This window comes from Aplidium turbinatum, chromosome 3 (genome assembly GCF_918807975.1).
Source record: "Aplidium turbinatum chromosome 3, kaAplTurb1.1, whole genome shotgun sequence".
Taxonomy (NCBI): domain Eukaryota; kingdom Metazoa; phylum Chordata; class Ascidiacea; order Aplousobranchia; family Polyclinidae; genus Aplidium; species Aplidium turbinatum.
In genome coordinates this window covers 34,802,169-34,822,537 of record NC_137474.1, presented here as the reverse complement: position 1 = coordinate 34,822,537, position 20,369 = coordinate 34,802,169, and the positions used below count along the sequence as shown (strand labels likewise).

Below are 20,369 nucleotides of genomic sequence, written 5' to 3'. Positions count from 1 at the left end.
TAGGCCTTTCTCTACCCAGCAACATCCTTTTTGAACCCACTCAGTAAACAACTTTCTCAAAACGGAGGCTTCTTAATTTGTGATCAAACCAAACACGTGAATTACCGTTTAGCCTACTGTATCTACTTTTTCAAACCACAAAATAGATTATAGCGTCCTTGCGAACAACGCTTCACATGGAGACGAGTATTAATAAAGTATCAACAAACGCATGGGTTTTATACAGTAATTTCAGTTTAATAATATAGAGTAGTAGCCAATATTGCCAACCTATTTTGCTTCCTTCACATTGGTTTTAAATGTTAGCATTTGCCAGCAACCAAATAAGTTAATTTCTTCATAAGTGACACGAAAATATCGCTCAACTAGACTAGAGCAATAACATCTTCAGTTTCCTCAGTTTGAATTAATTTATATTCTTAGGACCATAGGAAGGCTTTTGTTGATTGATCATCAGCCAGTTTGGGTGGGTTTGACCGACATCACGGTGGAGGGAACTTTTGAATGGATTGACAGCGTGATGGCAATAAAGAGCAATGTTTTCTGGCAAAAAGGACGACCAGATAACCTCAACGGAAATGAAGATTGCGGCGATATTTCTGCAACCTACAATCCACCGTTCAGCATGAATGACTATTCTTGCTCGAGCAGATGCAAAGGGATTTGTGAAAAACCCCTGAATTGAAACTGACACAAAAAACTCAACCTTGGTTTTATTTCGGATATTTATCAAAATCATTCATGCTCATTATCTACTCATATAGGTTATGCGATTGTCACATTATGATTTCCAAAGAAATCGCAATGCTGCATTTCTGTGGTTCTCAATTTTTTTCAGTGTCACAATTTTGGAAAAACTTCGAAACTTTTAGGCCTGCGACCAAAAGGTCATGCCTGCGACGCAACAACAACAAATTTATAATGGCACGTGCTGACGAAGCTGAATTTATCAATGCAAGAGAAAATGAACTAACTGTACACGAAAGGTTGATCAAATTTAAGACGAGTTAGCAAATCTAACCTTTAAGTCTTTTGATACAAAGTTGTGATCATATCACAAGGAAAGGAATACCCCAACCTTTTTTAAGCTTCTTTCGTAGCGGAAGGAAGAGATGTTTTATTTGTCCTTTCAACAAGAGAAACAAATCGAATAATTACACAAATAGAACACATATATTAATGCAAAAAGGACTGGCAGCACCGAGTAACCTTGCGCTTTCCTGGTCTAGGTGCTGTCATAGAGTTACTGCAATTGTATCTCTTCGTTGAATTAACAACCGTTATTAAAGTACAATCGCTACATGTTGCGCATATGAAGGTTCACAATCGGCGATACTTTCACAATATAATGCAATTTTGAACAACCAGGTGTTACGTTAAATTATTTATTGGCAAGCGCCTCCACGACTCTCAGAATGACGTCGGTTCGACGAGCGATACCTAGGGCCGCGGTTGTGTCCTGTCAACACTGAATAAAAAGTTTGAAGGTGAACAGGAAAATTAGATTCTCGGTCTTCGTTTTACTTTGATTTTTTTTTATCTTACGCACGGGCAGCGTTTATCAATATTGTTCTGGCTTGAAACATACGAAGCACGCGAGTTCTAATTCTAATAGAGCAAATCTTGGTTCGCACAAAGATCACTCCGGTAACCAGGGAATGGGATGGGATGGAATGGAATGGAAGACAGATTTTGGGATGGAAGATGGAAAATGTCAAGGATGGAAAGGAATGGAAGATCTTGATGATGGGATGGAAGACAATCTTCCATCATTCCATCCCAATTCCATCATTAACTTTCTAACGCTTTATCAAGACATGCATTTTATTACACCAATTGTCTGCGATGCTTCTCAAGAGTTTTCGTTAGGTACTTTGTTATCTTCTCCAACGTACAGGGCCGGATTTAGCTGATGGGGGGCCTGGGGCACTTTCAGATCGGGGGCCCACGTGCAAAGAAAAAATTTTTGCACCTACAGCGCGAAAAACCACCTCTACAACTACAGTAGCATTAATCCAATACTGCTCTACACAGCACTTTGCAGAAACTTCAAAGGCTGAAAGAAAAAAATAATAATACCACAAAATCACATTTTGTCCACGTAGGGGGGACCTTCAAAAGTCGGGGGCCCGGCGCACCTGCACTCTCTGCTCCCCCTCCCCCCCAAATCAGGGTCTGCCAACGTAGACTACTACAACAGTTTCTTTAACTTTGCTAGGTGTTGTTTCTTTCTGTATTTATAGAATCAATCTACGTTTCTAGTTATAACACCAAACGGTACGTAATCTTTAGGAAAATACTGCTGTTAAATTTTTAGCTTAAATTTAGCCTATAGTTTTTAGGTTTATTTGTGGCATATTCAACGCGGAGATCACAAAATGTGAAGATGGAAGATGGAATGGAAAATGGAAGAGATTTCTGAGATGGAATGGAAGATGGAATGGAAGATGGAATGGAAGATGGAATGGAAGATGGAATGGAAGATGGAATGGAAGATGGAATGGAAGATGGAATGGAAGATGGAATGGAAGATGGAATGGAAGATGGAATGGAAGATGGAATGGAAGATGGAATGGAAGATGGAATGGAAGATGGAATGGAAGATGGAATGGAAGATGGAATGGAAGATGGAATGGAAGATGGAATGGAAGATGGAATGGAAGATGGAATGGAAGATGGAATGGAAGATGGAATGGAAGATGGAATGGAAGATGGAATGGAAGATGGAATGGAAGATGGAATGGAAGATGGAATGGAAGATGGAATGGAAGATGGAATGGAAGATGGAATGGAAGATGGAATGGAAGATGGAATGGAAGATGGAATGGAAGATGGAATGGAAGATGGAATGGAAGATGGAATGGAAGATGGAATGGAAGATGGAATGGAAGATGGAATGGAAGATGGAATGGAAGATGGAATGGAAGATGGAATGGAAGATGGAATGGAAGATGGAATGGAAGATGGAATGGAAGATGGAATGGAAGATGGAATGGAAGATGGAATGGAAGATGGAATGGAAGATGGAATGGAAGATGGAATGGAAGATGGAATGGAAGATGGAATGGAAGATGGAATGGAAGATGGAATGGAAGATGGAATGGAAGATGGAATGGAAGATGGAATGGAAGATGGAATGGAAGATGGAATGGAAGATGGAATGGAAGATGGAATGGAAGATGGAATGGAAGATGGAATGGAAGATGGAATGGAAGATGGAATGGAAGATGGAATGGAAGATGGAATGGAAGATGGAATGGAAGATGGAATGGAAGATGGAATGGAAGATGGAATGGAAGATGGAATGGAAGATGGAATGGAAGATGGAATGGAAGATGGAATGGAAGATGGAATGGAAGATGGAATGGAAGATGGAATGGAAGATGGAATGGAAGATGGAATGGAAGATGGAATGGAAGATGGAATGGAAGATGGAATGGAAGATGGAATGGAAGATGGAATGGAAGATGGAATGGAAGATGGAATGGAAGATGGAATGGAAGATGGAATGGAAGATGGAATGGAAGATGGAATGGAAGATTTCTAAGATGGAATGAAAGAAAATCTCAGGATGGAAGATGGAAAAAACGTCTTCCATTCCATTCCATTCCCTGCCGGTAACACCTGGAACCTACTAAGCACACGCAAGCGGTTTTGAGCATTAACTACAATGGCGCTATAAAATCAGCAGCGGATCCAGGGAAGAGGGCGCTCTTGACTATTGACGCCTTGTGTAAAGTCTATTAGTGAAGGTGGTAACACTTGAACGATTTTATACATTGTACTGAAAGATTACAGCCACCTTAGAGCTGTACACAAAACTCTAAAAGTTTTGTCCAAAGATAAATTATTGAAATCTATTTGTAGATTAATGCTTAACTTCAATTTTCTAAGCAACCAGCTTACAACTTTTACATCAATCAAGTTTTAATTGAATAGATTTAGTAAAATATTTTGTGTGCATTTGAAATAATAAACCAAAGGGCCGCAAAACCCACAAACTGCAATTGTAATAATAATGTAATCAAACCGTTTGAACCAGTAGCGAAGTCAAGAATTTTGAAAGGGGGGGAGGGTTGACCACCCAGCGGCGGGGGGTCTGGGGGGCGTCCCCAAGAAAATTTTGAAAAATTACTTTCAATTTGGTGCATCCTGAAAGCATTTTCAACAAAAATGTGGATACGAAACTACGAATATTCCTGTAAAATGGTGCTGTCCGGTAGCATAGCAAAAGGATAAGATCATGTTTTCTTTGGTATTTTTCGGAAATAAAGCTATAAGTCTCTGTGTTTTCTTGTTGCTAATTCTTGGCTGAGATGTTTGAATGTTTGGTATTGGCAAAACTTGCTCTTTTAATGCAATTTTGTTTAAAATTAGGCAATTTTTTTTAGACTGAAAGCATCATTTTCGATATCGTGACGTCACACGCGTGCCAAAGGGGGGTTGTAACCCCCAAACCCCCCACCCCCCCCCCCCCTTAGCTACGCTACTGGTTTGAACCACAGCGTTCAACCGAGACAGAAAGCGATAAGAAAAATAAAGGCGATGATGTACTAAACTGTACGGTTGTTAAGAAAACTGCAAAAACAGACTATTGTCTGAATACGATGTACGAAATCCAACATCTATAAAATGGCGAAGCATGTCAGGGGGCACAGAGCGCCCTCTCTGCGACACGGGGAAACAAATTGCACAGCGGCCGGACGAAGCAACTGCACGAACTGCCACACACCGCGGCGCTAGAGCAAAGCGCCATCGTAGGGAGTTCTAATTAACCGGGGGAAGGTGAAAAAAACGGAAAAAACGCTTTAATTAAACAAAACCAGGACTGTACTGTTAGCAGATACACCAGGGGAGAGCGACAAGGCTAGAAGTGACCAGCCTCAAGATAACCTGCAAGTGCATAGACTGAATTAGCAAGATAGCTATACGAAGCGACTACACGCTACACGGAAAAATGTAACACTAGATTATACAAGCACCTAATAACCGTGGCTTACAAAAAGACAAGGCACGTCGTGAACAAACGACGCCTACGGATAACAGTGGTCAAAATAAGATATGACAAAATACTACGTGAGAGGAAAGAAACCCTGACAACCCCAAAAAGGGCGACTACTAAACAAAGAAATAACTAACGAAAAACTATTATGATGAATTGAACGAATGGATGCAGTTTCACGTCTTGCCCAGGACGTAGAACTGCTGTAATTAATCGGGTAACTATGTAAATGAAAGAATGGATGCAGTTTCACGTCGTGCCCAGGATGGAGAGCTAAGCGGGGGGAGGTAAGCTGCATTACTAAACGCCAAGTCTATGTACAGGAAGAACACGGACTATGATCTAAAAAATGCACCAAGTGTGATGCCAAATCGGACACTATGACAATTGTAATTGAAGGATGTAAAATCGACTAGAGCCCAGACTAAGTACAACAAATATGTAAGGCACATGTCGTTTTCTAAGGGAAACCAAGGCAGCAGAACAGGGGTGAAAAGGCGATTACGCGACAAGGCGCCAATAGGACAGAAAGCGACGGCAAGCGAATTGCAAGCAGCATGTCAACTTATATTAGACCAACGTCAGTAAAGCCGAAAGTCAGTGAACGTCTATGGTAGATCAATATCTACAGTGACCACAATGATCCCGCACAGAGGCCACAGGTAAGAGTGCAATTAGACATGGTAACCTACAGATAACTATAACACTTAATTTAAGTCCAATGGAAGCAGTAGCTAAAATCCGATAAAGTCCGATTCAGCAAACTCAAGAAAATGATGATGATTATGCGTAAAGGAAAAATTAGAAGAATGGATGCAGTTTCACGTTGTGCCCAGGATGGTGAGCTAAACAGAGAATGTGCGGCGAAGCCTAGGGTGTCTACAGGCATCACAGTCCGGTGTCTAGAGAGAGTCATCCAGACGGGGATGGAACACACTGTCATTGCCACTGTCATGACGCCCCGGTCGCGAGCTACGGATGAGGCAACAACCAAAAACGGCGACGGCCAGAGAGGTTAAGAGGCTTATGGCCGACACAATAGCATAAAACTACTGTTCAAACATAATAGCACTTAACTTGAGTTCAACGGAGGCGTCGTCGAGGAAGCGTCCGCTAAGGGGTAAGCTGCTGTAACCACTTGATGTAATCCGAATCCAATCCAAGTTCACGTTAATCCACAGTAATCCAGCAAAAAAAGAAATTACGCCCAGGTCACCATTTTATGTAACGGACAGTATATAATTTAGCTATGCGGCACCTAACTGAGGAAGCTTGAGCTACAGCGACATTCCGAGCGCAGTGATTACAGGGAATGATCGAGAACAACGTCTAGACTTCTTGGTTATAAGTATGCTTTTATAGTAGAAAGGAACTTCACGTCACCACATAACTTTGGAGGTTGCAACCATCTTGATTATAATCGAACACAATTCAAACCACCACAACCAAACTGGGCCATGGCTTAGATCCCAGCAAAAAAGAACTTGATTACAAATTAGAACATACTAGAACTTATATCACTATTGGACCAAACATGGTCTTCCAATCGCACCAAAATAACATCTCTACTGCACCAAACGTTATACTCTTACTGGTCGAATTGAACGCTAGATGCAGTATACCTAGTCGTTGAGACATCAAGCATCTGTAGGCTATAACGTTAAAGAGACGAAAAACTACGCATATATGATTGAAACTGTCGGTTGCAAGAATGCTTTTAGCTTATGTTCAAGCGATTTCTTGAGAGGCACGCAAATTCCTAATCACGCTTCAGAGTCCCGCCCGAAGCACAACTGCAAAGTTACTTGAATTACTGGGTAACGTTACATATATGCAAAAGAACGATAATTTCACGACGGTAACAAACGTTGAAAAGACCTAAGGTGAAACGCAGGGCGCTACACCTTGTCTACGACTGGGGACTACTTCAATTATATTTAGTTTTTATTAGTTTTGAATCTTTATCCTCGGACTGACAAAGCCTTGATAGGGGATTCATCCTAATTTTGCATACTTATAGAATGTAGCGGCTCTTGACGTAGGGCCGGTTACCGAGATTGGCAGAGTGAAGTTTTCCGTTGTAAAAGTCTTGTTGCCGAGGAATTATTCCATCCATTAGGTACCGTTGAATGGAGAGCAGTCCTTAGAATGTGTTCCACAAGCGCACACCCCGAGAATCGTACCAGCGCCGCATGGTCTTGAGCCGGACGCGTAATATTTGCAGAGCATTTCCTGCTTTGCCCATCGAAAAGATAAAAGCAGGCATTTTGGTGACCCTCAGATCCGCAAACTCATAAAAAAATGCACGTTCTGTGCAACCTATGACAGACAAGGAGTTTTTTGCCTGGCGATCGTTTGTTTTGGTCGTACAGAAATTCTTTGGAAACAAAATAGCTGAAAATTACCATGAATTGGCGGAAGATGTGCTGTCCGAGTTCAAAGATTTAGGTGTGAAGATGAGTATTAAGGTTCACAATCTCATCAGCCACTTAGATTGTTTTCCTCCAAACCTTGGTGACCTAAGTGAAGAGCACGGAGAAAGGTTCCACTAGGACATCAAGGTCACAAAAGAGTGCTACAAGGGCAGGTGGGATGCCCACATGATGGCTACTGTTGGAGTTTCCAACGTGACTGCTTGGTCACATCACATTCCAGAAAGTCTTACTAAAGAAAATTTGTAAACATCGACTAATCTTTTCGCTGATTGATTAATGTGCTTTAACAATTTATGAAATGTAGGCTACTTCGATTGTTACTAAAAGTGGTATTTGCGCTTTGACACCACCTGTTTTTGCAACGAAAATCTGTTGTTTACTGCGCATATTGTTTAATATTTGATTTTTTGCTTGATTTTTACATAAAACATGATTTGCCCATTGAAGGCTCTCTGCAATGACAATTGTCATATTTCACAGAATCGCATCAAAATGTAAGAATAAGGTATGGACATGCTTGTAAAAGGCAGACAAGGTCTCATCAAAGTTATTGCATAAACAAAATACCAATGTCAAAATTTGCATCTTTTTAGTACTTTTTGGAGTAAAACCATGGAATATCTCAAACACTAGAGCCAATTCGCAAAAACCAAGGTCATTTTCGGATTCAGCGGCATCAAAATACCCCAAAACCGTTAAAACTTTTTTGGCACCAAAATGTGTGTATTGACCAGTGTTCAGTGTTGTACGCGTCATTAAAATAAATTGACGGCGTCAGCGCGAATTGCCTAAAAACTTTACGGCGTAAAGTACTGCGTAAGCTCTTAAAGAATTTGACGGCGTCAGCGTCAGTGCTAATTTCTAGCGCTATTTTTTGCCAGCGTATTATAAAACGGAAATATTTCAACCAAGTTTAGGCTAGCAATAGCTATAAATAAAGAGCAGGTATTATGTTTTGAGACTGTATTGTAATTGGCTGCTTAGCCTATTAGTTATTACCTTACAGAAAAACAAGCATTTCAAAACGTTTGTCTGACAATGTGCTGCGTTTGGGACGCATATTGTCATTTCCAAGTGAAAACATGCGTTCCACAGGAGCGCTGGTTGGTATTGGTGTGTTGTATTTCAAAAACAAGTTGAAAACGTTTACTCGGAAACAGTGGTGGCCTTTGGGGAGGGCAAGCTGGGCGACCGCCCAGGGCCTGCAAATTCATGGGGCCCGCGTTTACCCAAAATATGCACAAATAAAATTTAACTTACATTAAGCACTAGCAGAAAGCAATAGGCTAACTTACTTTTCCACCATAGTTTATAGTTTGTATCCCTATTTTTCAGTTCGATGATCCTAATGAGAAAGGTGCATTTTGTGTAAGTGCTGTAGAAGGTGGTGTAGGACTCGGAGAGCACTGTGTGTGGTGGTACAACGTAGCATCAGAGTGATGTGAAGATGTCACAGCATGAAATACACCTTTCTCACTTACCATCGCTATTTATTGTTATATCATGCAGTGGCATAGCCAAGGGGGGGAGGTGAACCCCCTTGGCACGCGTGTGACGTTACGATATTGAGAATGATGCTTTCAGTCTTTTTATGTCTCTAAAACAAAGTTTGCCTAATTTTAAACGAAACTTCAGTAAAAGAGCGAGTTTTGCAAATACAAAACATTCAAATAACTTATCTCAGCCAGGAATTAGCAACAAGAAAGCATAGAGACTTAGCTTTATTTCCGAAAAATGCTGAAGAGAACATGATCTTATCCTTTTTCTATGCCACCGGACAGCACCATTTTATAGGAATATCCATACCCACACTTTTGTTGAAAATGCTCTCAGAATGCACCAAATTCAAAGTCATTTTTTAAAATCTTCTGGGAAAGGCCCCCCAGACCACCCGCCGCTGGGTGTCGTCTGAGACAAACACGTCGTCGGGCTTTGTTTGCCAGCCAATAAAAAAACCCTTTCAAAATCCCTGGCTACGTACTGGTAGCCTATCATGTTAATTCATTTTTGTGTTATTGTGATTTATGGTTATTTGAGTTTGCGTACTTTAATTTGTCGATACCGGGCTGTAGGGGGCCCACATATTATTTCTTGCCCAGGGCCCACAAAACCTTCAGGCCACCACTGCTCGGAAAGGTAGTCACTGTTCCAAGCGTGCTGTAATAGTTTAACATGTAAGTTATAAATCTTTTAACGAGGTCCATTGGTCCACTGCACCTACATCGCTTTTTCAGGGGCATAAAGCCCTTGAAATAAAGTATCTTCAACATCCGTGATGCCATTCATGGGTTTTTCGCTTTCTGTCTCTGATCCCTCGTTCTCAATACATTGGTGATCATGATTTGGCGAACTTCTTCCGCTTGTATTCCAGGGAGCCCTTCCAACCAACGCAAAAGCTGGTAATTCGGATGAGTCGCGCTGGCCAGAATACATAGTGAAACCATAGGTAAAACTCTTATTGTGAAACGAGATTTTCCACGAAAACAAAAATTGACGCATAGCGCTTGACGCTTAAAATCGGCAAAATAGTTGACGGCGCTATCACTTCCGTCAACTGAAAAATAAATTGACGGCGCTAGCCTCAGCGTCAACAAAAAGTTGACGCCGTCAACGTACAACACTGGTAGTTTTATCATTGTTTATCATCACTGTTTATTTCTCAAAGATTTGAGCGTCTTGTCTCATTTTGATTTTCAATAAAGAAAATGTGGTGCGATTTTAGCGTAATGCTGTTTTGACCATTGTGCACATTGCTCATTCTTTTGATCGTGTTATTTAGAATTGAGGATACTTTCGGAATTTAAAAGGAAAAAGTGTTTTTTTTTGTTTTTTTTTTAATTTTTATCCTCGGACTAGCAAAGCTTTGATAGGTTATTCCTGGTAGTTTCGCATCCTACTTGTAGAGGCTTTTGTCCCGAGGCCAGTTGCCGAGATTAGAAGTGATGTTTTCCGATTGTGGCCTTGGAATTATTCCATCCATTAGGTGCCGCCGAATAGAGAGCAGTCTTTAGAATTCGTTGCTCAAGCGCACACTCCGAGATTTAAACCAACGCTGCTTAATCTTGAAAGTCCTTCATTCACAAAGTCACGCACTAACCAACTGAACTATCGGGGCAACATCAACCTTTTAATCCAAATTAATGCACAGTTTCAGCTTAACATGTATTAGCTACAGTATGTAGCCTACATATTTAAGCTAACGCACAATTTTTAGTATTATTAGCCCACATAATTTAGATCATCTATAAACGAATAGCTAAACACAATGTCAACTTGTTATGCTGAAATTTTCAGAAAGTCCGTCTAAAATTTCAACATGTTAAAAATTATGTCTGAAATCTTGCAAAGTAAGACAAGCAGACTAGCAGAGTTTCAGTTCAGCATGTATAAACTTTGTAGCCTACATACTTAATGCACAAATTCTACTAACTTTAAGTTGCACGAAATTGCGATTATTTAAAGAACAAAACTAAACAGAAGTTTAGCGTTTTAGCAAAGCTTATCTGTCCAAAATCTCAATAGGCTAAAAATTATTTTTGAAATCGTAGCCTAACTAAAACACACATTTTTAATTGAAGAAATAATAATAATAATAATCGTGTTTTTATTTGCGCCCATTACGATAACACGCAGGATACTGCGATCACAGATGCGATACAGCAGACGACAGGAAGCAGCGAAGAGACATATAGTCTTCGAGTCAGCTGCTCCCCTTAGAAAAGCAAAACGAATGTAAGTTAATTAACACTAAACACAGATATATCAAGTCATCGTTACACTTTTGGTTTGGATGAAACTCTAAACTAGTACAGTAAACGCAGGTTGCTCCTGCAAAGCAAAAGTATAATATCTGTGAGCCGCCTGAGACGGTGGGCCCGAGGCTTTAATGCGATCGAAAGAAGATTATGTTGTCATAGATAACTTACGAAAGTAAAATATTACTGCTTCTTATACCCTATTTTTTAACTTGCATTTCAATTTTAAAAACAGGAACTTTATAAATTGCGCAAATTAAGTGACCCGTGTCCTTCCACCACCTCACCCCTGGCAAGGAGTCATAAACTTAGTCATATGTGTAGTTGCCGCTCTACTGCAAACTGAGAAGTGAAAGCATTGCGTTAAAATATTTGACGCAATATAAAATGCACTGAATACGCTGGTTATGATGTAACTGTAATCAAAGCAAATATAGGAAAAAGTTCAAACGTGGCAACAGGCCTGAACGTAATTTGAACAAACTTTTTATGGGAGGTCGCGAGACTACGTTGATTGCTCTGAGGAAATCGCGGTGCAAGAAAGAATAAAAACCTTTGATCCAAGGTATAACATTGTATCCCAGAATTGCAAGCAAGACTTGTGACGCTTTTTCTCTAGGCCTATACCTGGATCGGCAAGTTTAGTTTCTTTGCGATGTCAAGGCCAGGGATAGCCTGTCGTAAAATACCAATTGCCTAGAGACAGATATCAGGTGTGGACTGGTATATGACAAGAACAGCGGTACGCATATTACAAAACCTCTTTGCAAAGATGCAGTAAAGTCATGCAAAAATGTAACATCATTGAGAATAGATTGTGTAAAAAAATAAAAACTATCATTAATTTCTCTGAAGCTGCTTTATGCGTGCATGACTCAAATAGACGAATACCCAGCCAGCAAAATCCGTCATTGTTATATTCTGCAAACGTCAAATCAATATAAGAATGACGGATTTTGCAGGCTGAGTAATTAGAAGACACAGCAGGAAACAGTTTGCATCCTTCACATCCACCTTAGAACCTATCACCGATCTACCGACAGGCTACAATCGCCTGATTGGGCATAACTGTTTCAAAATATTATGCAAGAACAGCTTGCGGTTTAAAAATTAAGTTAGGTGTTTTTCATAAGACTTGCGTTTTGATGTTGACGAAAACTTGAGACCGATTTGGTCGTTTCGGCTGAATAGTCAAAAACAGAAACGGTTCATTAGGCACATTCTTGCAAGACTAATGGTTTCGTTTATTCTGCTGATTCACGACACAGCTGCAACGGTCTTTATACTGTATAGAAGGTAAGAGCTGCAATTTCAATTTAAATATCTTTTCAAAATTTACAATTCAGAATGGTTTCAGAAGTAGCATTATAATGCTTGTGCCAATTGAAATGCATCGAAAGTCCTGATAAGTCAAGGTTTGCAGTTGAAATTTTAGGAATTGAAAAACCAAGATGTGTGAACGTTTTAAAACGTTTACATTCAATCTTGTAGGCAGTGGCGCCGGCAGGGGGGGGGGCAGGCGGGGCAGCTGCCCCCCCAATGTTTTGGGCATCATCTTTTTAATTTTTTTTTTTATTAATACATATTAATATTTTTTTTAATATTTGGATCCCAACCTCAAGTAAGTCAACTCAAGTTGCAAGGGGGGGGGGGGGGGGGGGGGTAAAGCTCTCTCTTTAAAAAAAGTATGCAAAACCTTGATGACTAAATTGTACAGTAGATTAAAAGATTTTCTACAGAAGCAAAGATATAGACTTTTTAAAGTTTTAACTAACTTCACATTGATGTAGAAAAATAACAACCTGTTAAAATTTTGATCCCTCACACTCCCATGACTTCTTCCGCGCGCATTTTGGCATTGGTTGCTTGCAGTGATTCTTTCACTTAAACAAAACGTTTCGTTTCAGCAGTTTTGCGTTGTTCGATTCTTAAGTTGTAAAGGAGACTCAATTTCTCCAATATTTATCATTTATGTTTCTTCTTTAATCTCAGCAGAGTATAAAACTTGTAAAAGTTTTTCATCCATACGACGTCATGAATGAAATTATATCTCAAATCAGCGTAATGACGTGACATCATCTAAACATTTTACCGAATAATAAATTAACAAATTCGATCGTCAATAGTGGTTTGGTGGTGGTAAATATTACGTAATGAAAAAAATGTGATAAGGTTGGAAGACATTACGTCATGTATTTTTAATACAAATATGAAGTTTAAAATTTATTCTTTTGTTCATAGTCGTAATCCACCTTCGAAGCGGTACTACAAAGAACAATTTTCGATAAGGGAGGCATCAAGAATAAGTCGACATGACTTTTAACCCTTAGAAGGTTGGGCTCCTGAAGTCTTGCTCAGTTTGGGGGGGGGGGGCTGTCAATTCTTCTTATGCTTTAGGAGTGATATCTCTGTTATTTTGGCACGGTTTCAAAATTTGGGATTCACTTTGTAAAATTATTCACGCTGAGCATATCCGAAAATTAAAACTATGTGAATTTTGAACTGCTCATATACGTTGAAATGTTGAGGTCACTTATGAGTGTAATTTGTAGCGTGGGTTTACACATTATTTCTTGGTAGAGTAATGAAGAACGTGCATAGTAATGTTGTGATTAATTTTTTTTACATTATTTTACATACAGCCAATGCCCTTCACGCTGTGAAACAGTTAGGATTAACGAGATATGGGCCAAATTAATTAGGCTACTTTCATCCAGCTGGTGGGAAAATGTTTCACAATAGAATATGAAATATTTCAGAGGATGTGCTGAGAAATGCTTTATATTTTTCAATTTATAACCTTTATTCGCTCAAAATTTCAGTTCAATAGAGGTGAATAAAAGTTAGGAAAAGTCAAGAAATCTCGTAGTCACAGCCTCAGTGGTTTTAGAGATACAACTGTTGATACAAAAAAGTTGTATTGACAGCCCCCCCCCCCAACCTTCAAAGGGTTTGCATTGAGTCAACAGATCTATGCCTGGTTTACGTCAGCTCCGGGGATTAGTGAAATATAAGGTTGTCATCGTCAGTGCGACAAGACCATTGATTGATTGGTTTAGTGAGGATTCGTAGTCCCATTGCTTTCATTTTGAGTGATCATACTGATTTTCAATTTATTCCTACAAGACGTTACGTAATGAAAAAATATATAACTAACGTTGGAAAACATTACGTCATGTCTTTTCAATTCAAAATAAAGTTTAAAATTTATTCTTTTGTTCATAGTCGTAATCCTCCTTCAAAGCGGTATTACAAAGAACAATTTTCGATAAGGGGGGGCATCAAGAATATGTCGACAAGACTTTTAAGGTTTACGTCAGCTCCGGAGATCAGTAAAATATAAGGTTCTCATTATCGTGATTGTAAGCCGCGGGAAATTTTTTCTCTAAAAAACAGATTCCCGGGAAGTTAAACATTTTTTCCAGCCCTGGTAGAAAACAAGAGAAATTAAATAATATGCCACTGTCTTGGATGTCTTGCACAAGTTGCGTAGCCAAGGGAAGGGAGTTCGGGGGTTTCAACCTTTCAAATTGAATTTACGGATGTTAATACAAGAAAAGTCTATGATGTAGTTTCTCGTCAAACTGTGCAAGGATGCAAGCCATCTGCAACTGCTGAAATCGCTTGTTCGATCTAGATTAACATCTAAGCAACTATTCGTTATACAAAACTTGAATATATCAGAAATAGCCTGAAGTAACTTCATTGTCTCAAAGCTTTTTGTTTGACACTCATCAAGATGTATGACCTCTGTGACGTTACATTTTCTAAACTTTGGGTTGACTTCAGAGCATAAAAGTTAGTGACTTACCGGAATAAGATCGTTTTTTGAATCAACCAAGGAGAAAATTGACCTAATAAAATCGCAAAAAAAAGCAATCTCGCAAAAAAAAGCAATCAACCTATGTCTCTAAAACAAAGTTTGACTAATTTTAAACGAAACTGCATTAAAAGAGCGAGTTTTGCCAGTACCAAACATTCAAATATCTCTGTCTGGAATTAGCAACAAGAAAACATAGAGACTTAGATTTATTTTCGAAAAATGCCGAAGAAAACATGATCTTATCCTTTTGCTATGCCACCGGACAGCACCATTTTACAGAAATATTCATACCCACAATTTTGTTGAAAATGCTCTCAGAATGCACCAAACTGAAAGTAATTTTTCAAAATTTTCTGGGGGAGACCCCCCAGACCCCCCGCCGCTAAGTGTCGCCTTCGGCGAACACGCCATCGGGCTTCGCCCGCAGGCTGTCTCAAAATTTTTCACTATGCTACTGTCTTGCACTGTCAATATTTTGCCCCCCCAATGTTGAAGGTCTGGCGGCGCCACTGCTTGTAGGAGTAGTTCAACATACATTTACATTATAATACAATAAATTGTTGAATGTGGAAGAAAGATATGAAAAGTCGTAACTATTGAAATGTATATTATGAAATGTAGTCTATTGCAATGCTATTCGAAAACTACAAAGGCTTTTCTCTTCTTTTCCTACTTTTCAAACGTTGTCAATTGCAATCAGAAAGTAACTAAAACAACGTCCTAATTTTGTTTGAAAGTTTCAATATTTCTTTTTTACTTTCTGCCAGTGAGTTTGTAGGTATTGTTGATTAATTTGTGTCCTATCTTTAGTCTAGAAATACTAATAGAAACAAGCTGAAGAATTGTACTGTGCAGTATTATTCGAAATTATTGATTGTATTTTGCTACTCGAAGGTGAGCCGTAAGTGGATGCCATCAAAATCCAAAAAGGAGCATATACAAACACAATGGATGAGAGTGGCGTCGCATACTTAATATCCAATGGTTAGTTGTTTTGTTTTTTTTTGTTTCTCAGCAGCCAATTGTATCAAGAATTGATAGCAATAAACACCGTGTTTCGCACATGAGGCTGGGCTTGACAGTATCGCACCACCAGTTCTGCCTCAGACTGTCGACCACCACCTTTACAAGTCAGTTTAACTCTTTCCGTTTAACGCTCCCTTCTTCACGGATAGGCGGGTTGTTTTATTAACTTTACAAAGCAGTGGTAATCAACAACATTTCCCTTCCTCAATGTTTTTTTATGGTTGTCAGATATTACTGGCGTAGTTTCTAGATATTTTGTTCACTTGAACTTTTTGGTTATTATATTTAATTTTACTTTTTGTAGCTACCACAGACAGGCAAGGCACAACAACACAACAGGGTTGACAATTATTATTATAAGAATATATGAGAAAGCTTTTTTAAAAGCGTAATCCTGGCAGGTAGAAGCTTTGAACCACTAACGCAGGCCCAGTCACTGAGCGAAATTTTCCGACTATGGTCGAACTGCAGTTTGTAAGATATTTCATTTACTAGGTGCTTCAGAATGGAAAGCTCAAGACTCTTCATAATGCGTTGCTCAAGCGAAAACCCCGAGAATCGAACCAGTGTCGCTTTATCTTGCACTTTTTAATCGTTTTTCTTGCAATTTCTTTCATCAATTTGTATGACAAAGATGCAAATTTGACAATTTTGTCTCAAATATGGTGTGGCATACCATAACCCAATGGTGGAATTAGGTAAAACCCCAATGAAATAGTCATCTGAGCTTTGCCTTAGTAAAAATGTTTAACATTCATGTTTTTGTGTTTGATTCAACGTTTATTTTAATATGAAAATTCAAAAACATTAAACTGTTCAGTCAAACATTTAATAAATCAAAAAAGTCACATTGTTTCAACTTTTAAACCTTTTTTTGATTTTTAGGCCAGTAAAAGCTTGCAACATTTATTATACAAAACGGAGCCTCCCTAAAAAAGTATTAGGGTTACTTATAAAATTTACGGCAATACGTATTAAGTGATTGCCAAAAGGGCCCTTGTAATTTTTTTTCTTGGTCCCCATCAAACCTAAGTCCATCACTGGGCAAGGCAAATGTTTTCCTTTACATTATTGTTTTTTATTGGTTTGATCTTACACACACACACACGGCTTATTGCTTTTTTTATATGATTTATTAAAGGCTGCCATGATTTTAGTAATTAGTCGTTTTTACATTTTTGTGAACTTTCTATCACGTTTTCTATGCTTACCGTGTACGATATATCTCATTAAAAGATTGGTGTAAATCAAAAAAGGTTATAAAACACAGGTGTGGCAAACTTAAGGGCCATTGAGAAGTTAATTCGGGCCCACTATCAATGATATTCTTGGGCCCCAAAAACAAGGCACCGCTAAAAAAAATACATCATAGCAAAAGTTAATGCAAAGTTTTCTTTAAACTTTCTACGCGCTCTGGAAATGTTTCGAGCCCCTGAAATTACCTTGGCTCGGATCAAAATGTACCCTCTGGACTCCCCTGTAAATTCTACTGGCAAACACACTTGCAATTTTACTTGGCAGTAATCAGTAAACTTTTTTCATCGTGACCCGAAACACTCTTTCAGTAATTATGAGGCCCACTACGTTTGAAACCATTACGGTAAAACAAACAATTTTTGAACAAAAACATCAATAGCTTGTATAATGCAATAGCTTTCTACTAATATTTTGGAAGTTTCTTAAATTATATCGGACTACCAAAAGCGATAGGTAAAAATTGCGTTTTTTTAACAGCAATGCTAACAAAATCATAAATGCAATTTGCTCAGTTGTAGGCAAGGTAAATAGATTCCAGGAATTTGATAATATTTTGTCAATATACTATACATTTTTTTAATAAGATACTGAAGAAGCTGCGGCGAAAGCTTTATCAATAAATTATACAAGTTTCTCAACTTGACCAATTTTGTTTACTTATTATTCCTCGCATACATCATTGCCAAAAATCGCCAGAATAACCAGAGCTTGCTACTTCGCAGCTCGCGAAAACGCAATTTTTAGCACGTCGCCTTTTCCAATACAATAATCTAAGTTTCATTTGTTTCACCGATCAATACGATGAATGAAATGGATTGTATTGATTTGTAGCAAAATCTAAAAAAATTTTTTTTGTTGTAGTTGTAATCTCGTAACCAGCAAGTTTTTCAAGCAAGTGGTGTTTTTCTAGATGATTTTATTTGGTTCATCGCTGACAAAACTGCTCGCAAATATGCGTATTGCGTACTGCAAAACTGCTGATTGCTGAACGTAGATATTATTCCGTTGGATTCATTTTTTCCAATATGGAAATAATTGCTCTTGATAAAGTTCCTGCCAAAACTGCAGGACAAGTGTAGCTACTATAATTGCCGTTAACATTGCTTTTGGGCGCATTGCTCTTCAGATCCGCATCGCATTGAAGTTGCAATAATTCCAGTTGAAACGTAGATCACAGTTCATTTTTTTTGGTCTGAACTTGCTAACATCAATATCAAATTGGTTACGAAGTAATCGCACTAGCTTTTAACTACAATAAATACAGGCTACAACTATCACGCGGCCCACAACCACTTTATAAAACAAATGATATAATAAATAGTTCACGGCCTACTAAAAATTGCTAAAAGCCTGCAATTGCGTTGCGATGCACAGTTTTCCCACCACTGATCTACTTCTTCGTCGTATGAGCTGTTCTTCCGAACTATATGTTTGGGCATGATGTCATCAGCCACTCGACAGTCTCGTCATCCAGGGCCTTCAGTCCAAGCGTTCCACGTGGTGGTTGATGGATTGGGCAGTCATGGACGACATGATCTACTGTCTGGTCTGTGGCGCCACACTCGCATCCCGGTGAGGGAGCCAGGCCCCATCTGCACATGTCTAAACGTACTGTACATGTACTGTACTATAAAGACAAAGAATAATTTGAAGCAGATAAAAAATTCAGTAAAATCGGGTATCAGTCACAAGATAGTGGCAAAGGTTGTAAGATCTTCATTATTCACCCACAATGATAGAGCAATGTAGGAGCTACCACTGTACCAGTTCTTAAGAAGCTTATGGCAATATTTCGATATTCAATCGTTTATGTCAGCGTATTCACAAACGCCTAAATTTTTTTATGCTTTTCTGGTTCAATAATTAAACAAAAGTACAATGAGTTGGGTGCATAAGGAAACTTTGAGGGGAGCAAACATTTTGATTTGAAATAAAGAGTTTGTATAGCTACTTGATGCAGCTAAACAATATTACAACGTTATTCGACAAATAACACGTGTCATTAAAACATTGTAATAACATTAAAACCCAATTTTTGGGGAGCAGTTAATTTTGAGAACAAGATAATATAAAATTTTGAAGGGGCGATGGTTCCCCATGGTCCCTCAAGTGGCTATGCTAGTGATAGCGTGTCAATAAGTTTTTTTTTCTTTCATTACTTTCTTTCCTTCAATCGAACCAGATCACATCGGTTATGAGTGAATTGTTCGTAAACAGTTGTTCGTAAAACAATTGTTCGTAAACAGTTGTTCGTAAATCACTTCTTCGTATACATCAATTGTTCGTATAGTGAATTATTCGTAAACAGGTGATAGGTCAATTGTTTGTGAACAATTTTTCAGTTGTTACTCAGGGGCGTCGGAAGTGGGAGGCAAGGGGGGGGGGCATCATGGAGGGACAGGCCAGGGAGACAATGGTGCCCTTTTAAAGTCATGTAAGCTATTGCACTTTTTGCAATATAACAATTTCTGCTATTCGCTGTTAGCCTAATTGTAACACAGGCCAACAAAAAAATTTTGGCACAAATAAAGGTGAGAGTCATTTAAAGTATTCCAAGTCCCCTGATTCCGAAAATGCACTTAGTTTTTTTTTGAATTGGCTCTATCATGGCCACCTAAAGATATGGCCTGATTTGTCACATTTTGCAGAAATTTCCAGGTTTTTCTAACTTTAGGCGAACGTTTAAATAAAATTTTCTAAAAATTATATTTTTACGCTTTCTTTATTCTTTTCCCCAGATGACACAATAGGTTTTAACATTCTCACATGTTGAAAAACAAAAAAAATTCGATTTCGAAGATTTTAGTCAGACTGTTAATTTTCAATAACAGTCTGATTTTGCGTTTTTCAACTTACTTTTTCTCATTTGCTACTGCTTCCCCAAGGCAACAAAAAAGTTTTATGTCATTAGGAAACCACAAAAAGTAAAAACATCTCAAAAAATGTCGGTCAAGCACTAGCAGTAGCTGTAATCAAAATCTGCAAAATGTGACAAATCAGGCCGCATCTCCAGGTGACCATGGCTCTAGTTTTCGAGATATTGGACAATGAAAATATTTTTGAAATCGTTA

At 38.7% G+C, this 20,369-nt stretch overlaps 2 protein-coding genes across 5 annotated transcripts in view; both read left to right on the top strand.

Annotated features, from left to right (window-relative positions):
• LOC145767478 (C-type lectin domain family 4 member E-like) overlaps positions 1-10,138 on the top strand; it is a 33,700-nt gene extending 23,562 nt beyond the window's left edge. For 2 of the 4 annotated variants that reach the window (XM_082579308.1, XM_082579306.1), the window contains one exon: positions 9,809-10,138. In XM_082579308.1, coding sequence (XP_082435434.1) covers positions 9,809-9,840 — 32 coding nt within the window. In that variant the 3' untranslated portion in view covers positions 9,841-10,138. Of the gene's footprint in view, positions 1-423; positions 813-9,808 lie in introns of those variants that run through there. The other 2 variants (XM_082579305.1, XM_082579307.1) reach the window with 2 other exon arrangements.
• A 1,426-nt stretch (positions 10,139-11,564) lies between these two features.
• The window catches only part of LOC145767141 (alpha-N-acetylgalactosamine-specific lectin-like), a 28,741-nt gene continuing 19,936 nt past the window's right edge, over positions 11,565-20,369 (top strand). Inside the window, exons 1-2 of the mRNA XM_082578905.1 lie at positions 11,565-12,488; positions 15,910-15,999. Of these exons, the coding sequence (XP_082435031.1) occupies positions 15,963-15,999 (37 nt within the window). The 5' untranslated portion in view covers positions 11,565-12,488; positions 15,910-15,962. The remainder of the gene's footprint in view (positions 12,489-15,909; positions 16,000-20,369) is intronic.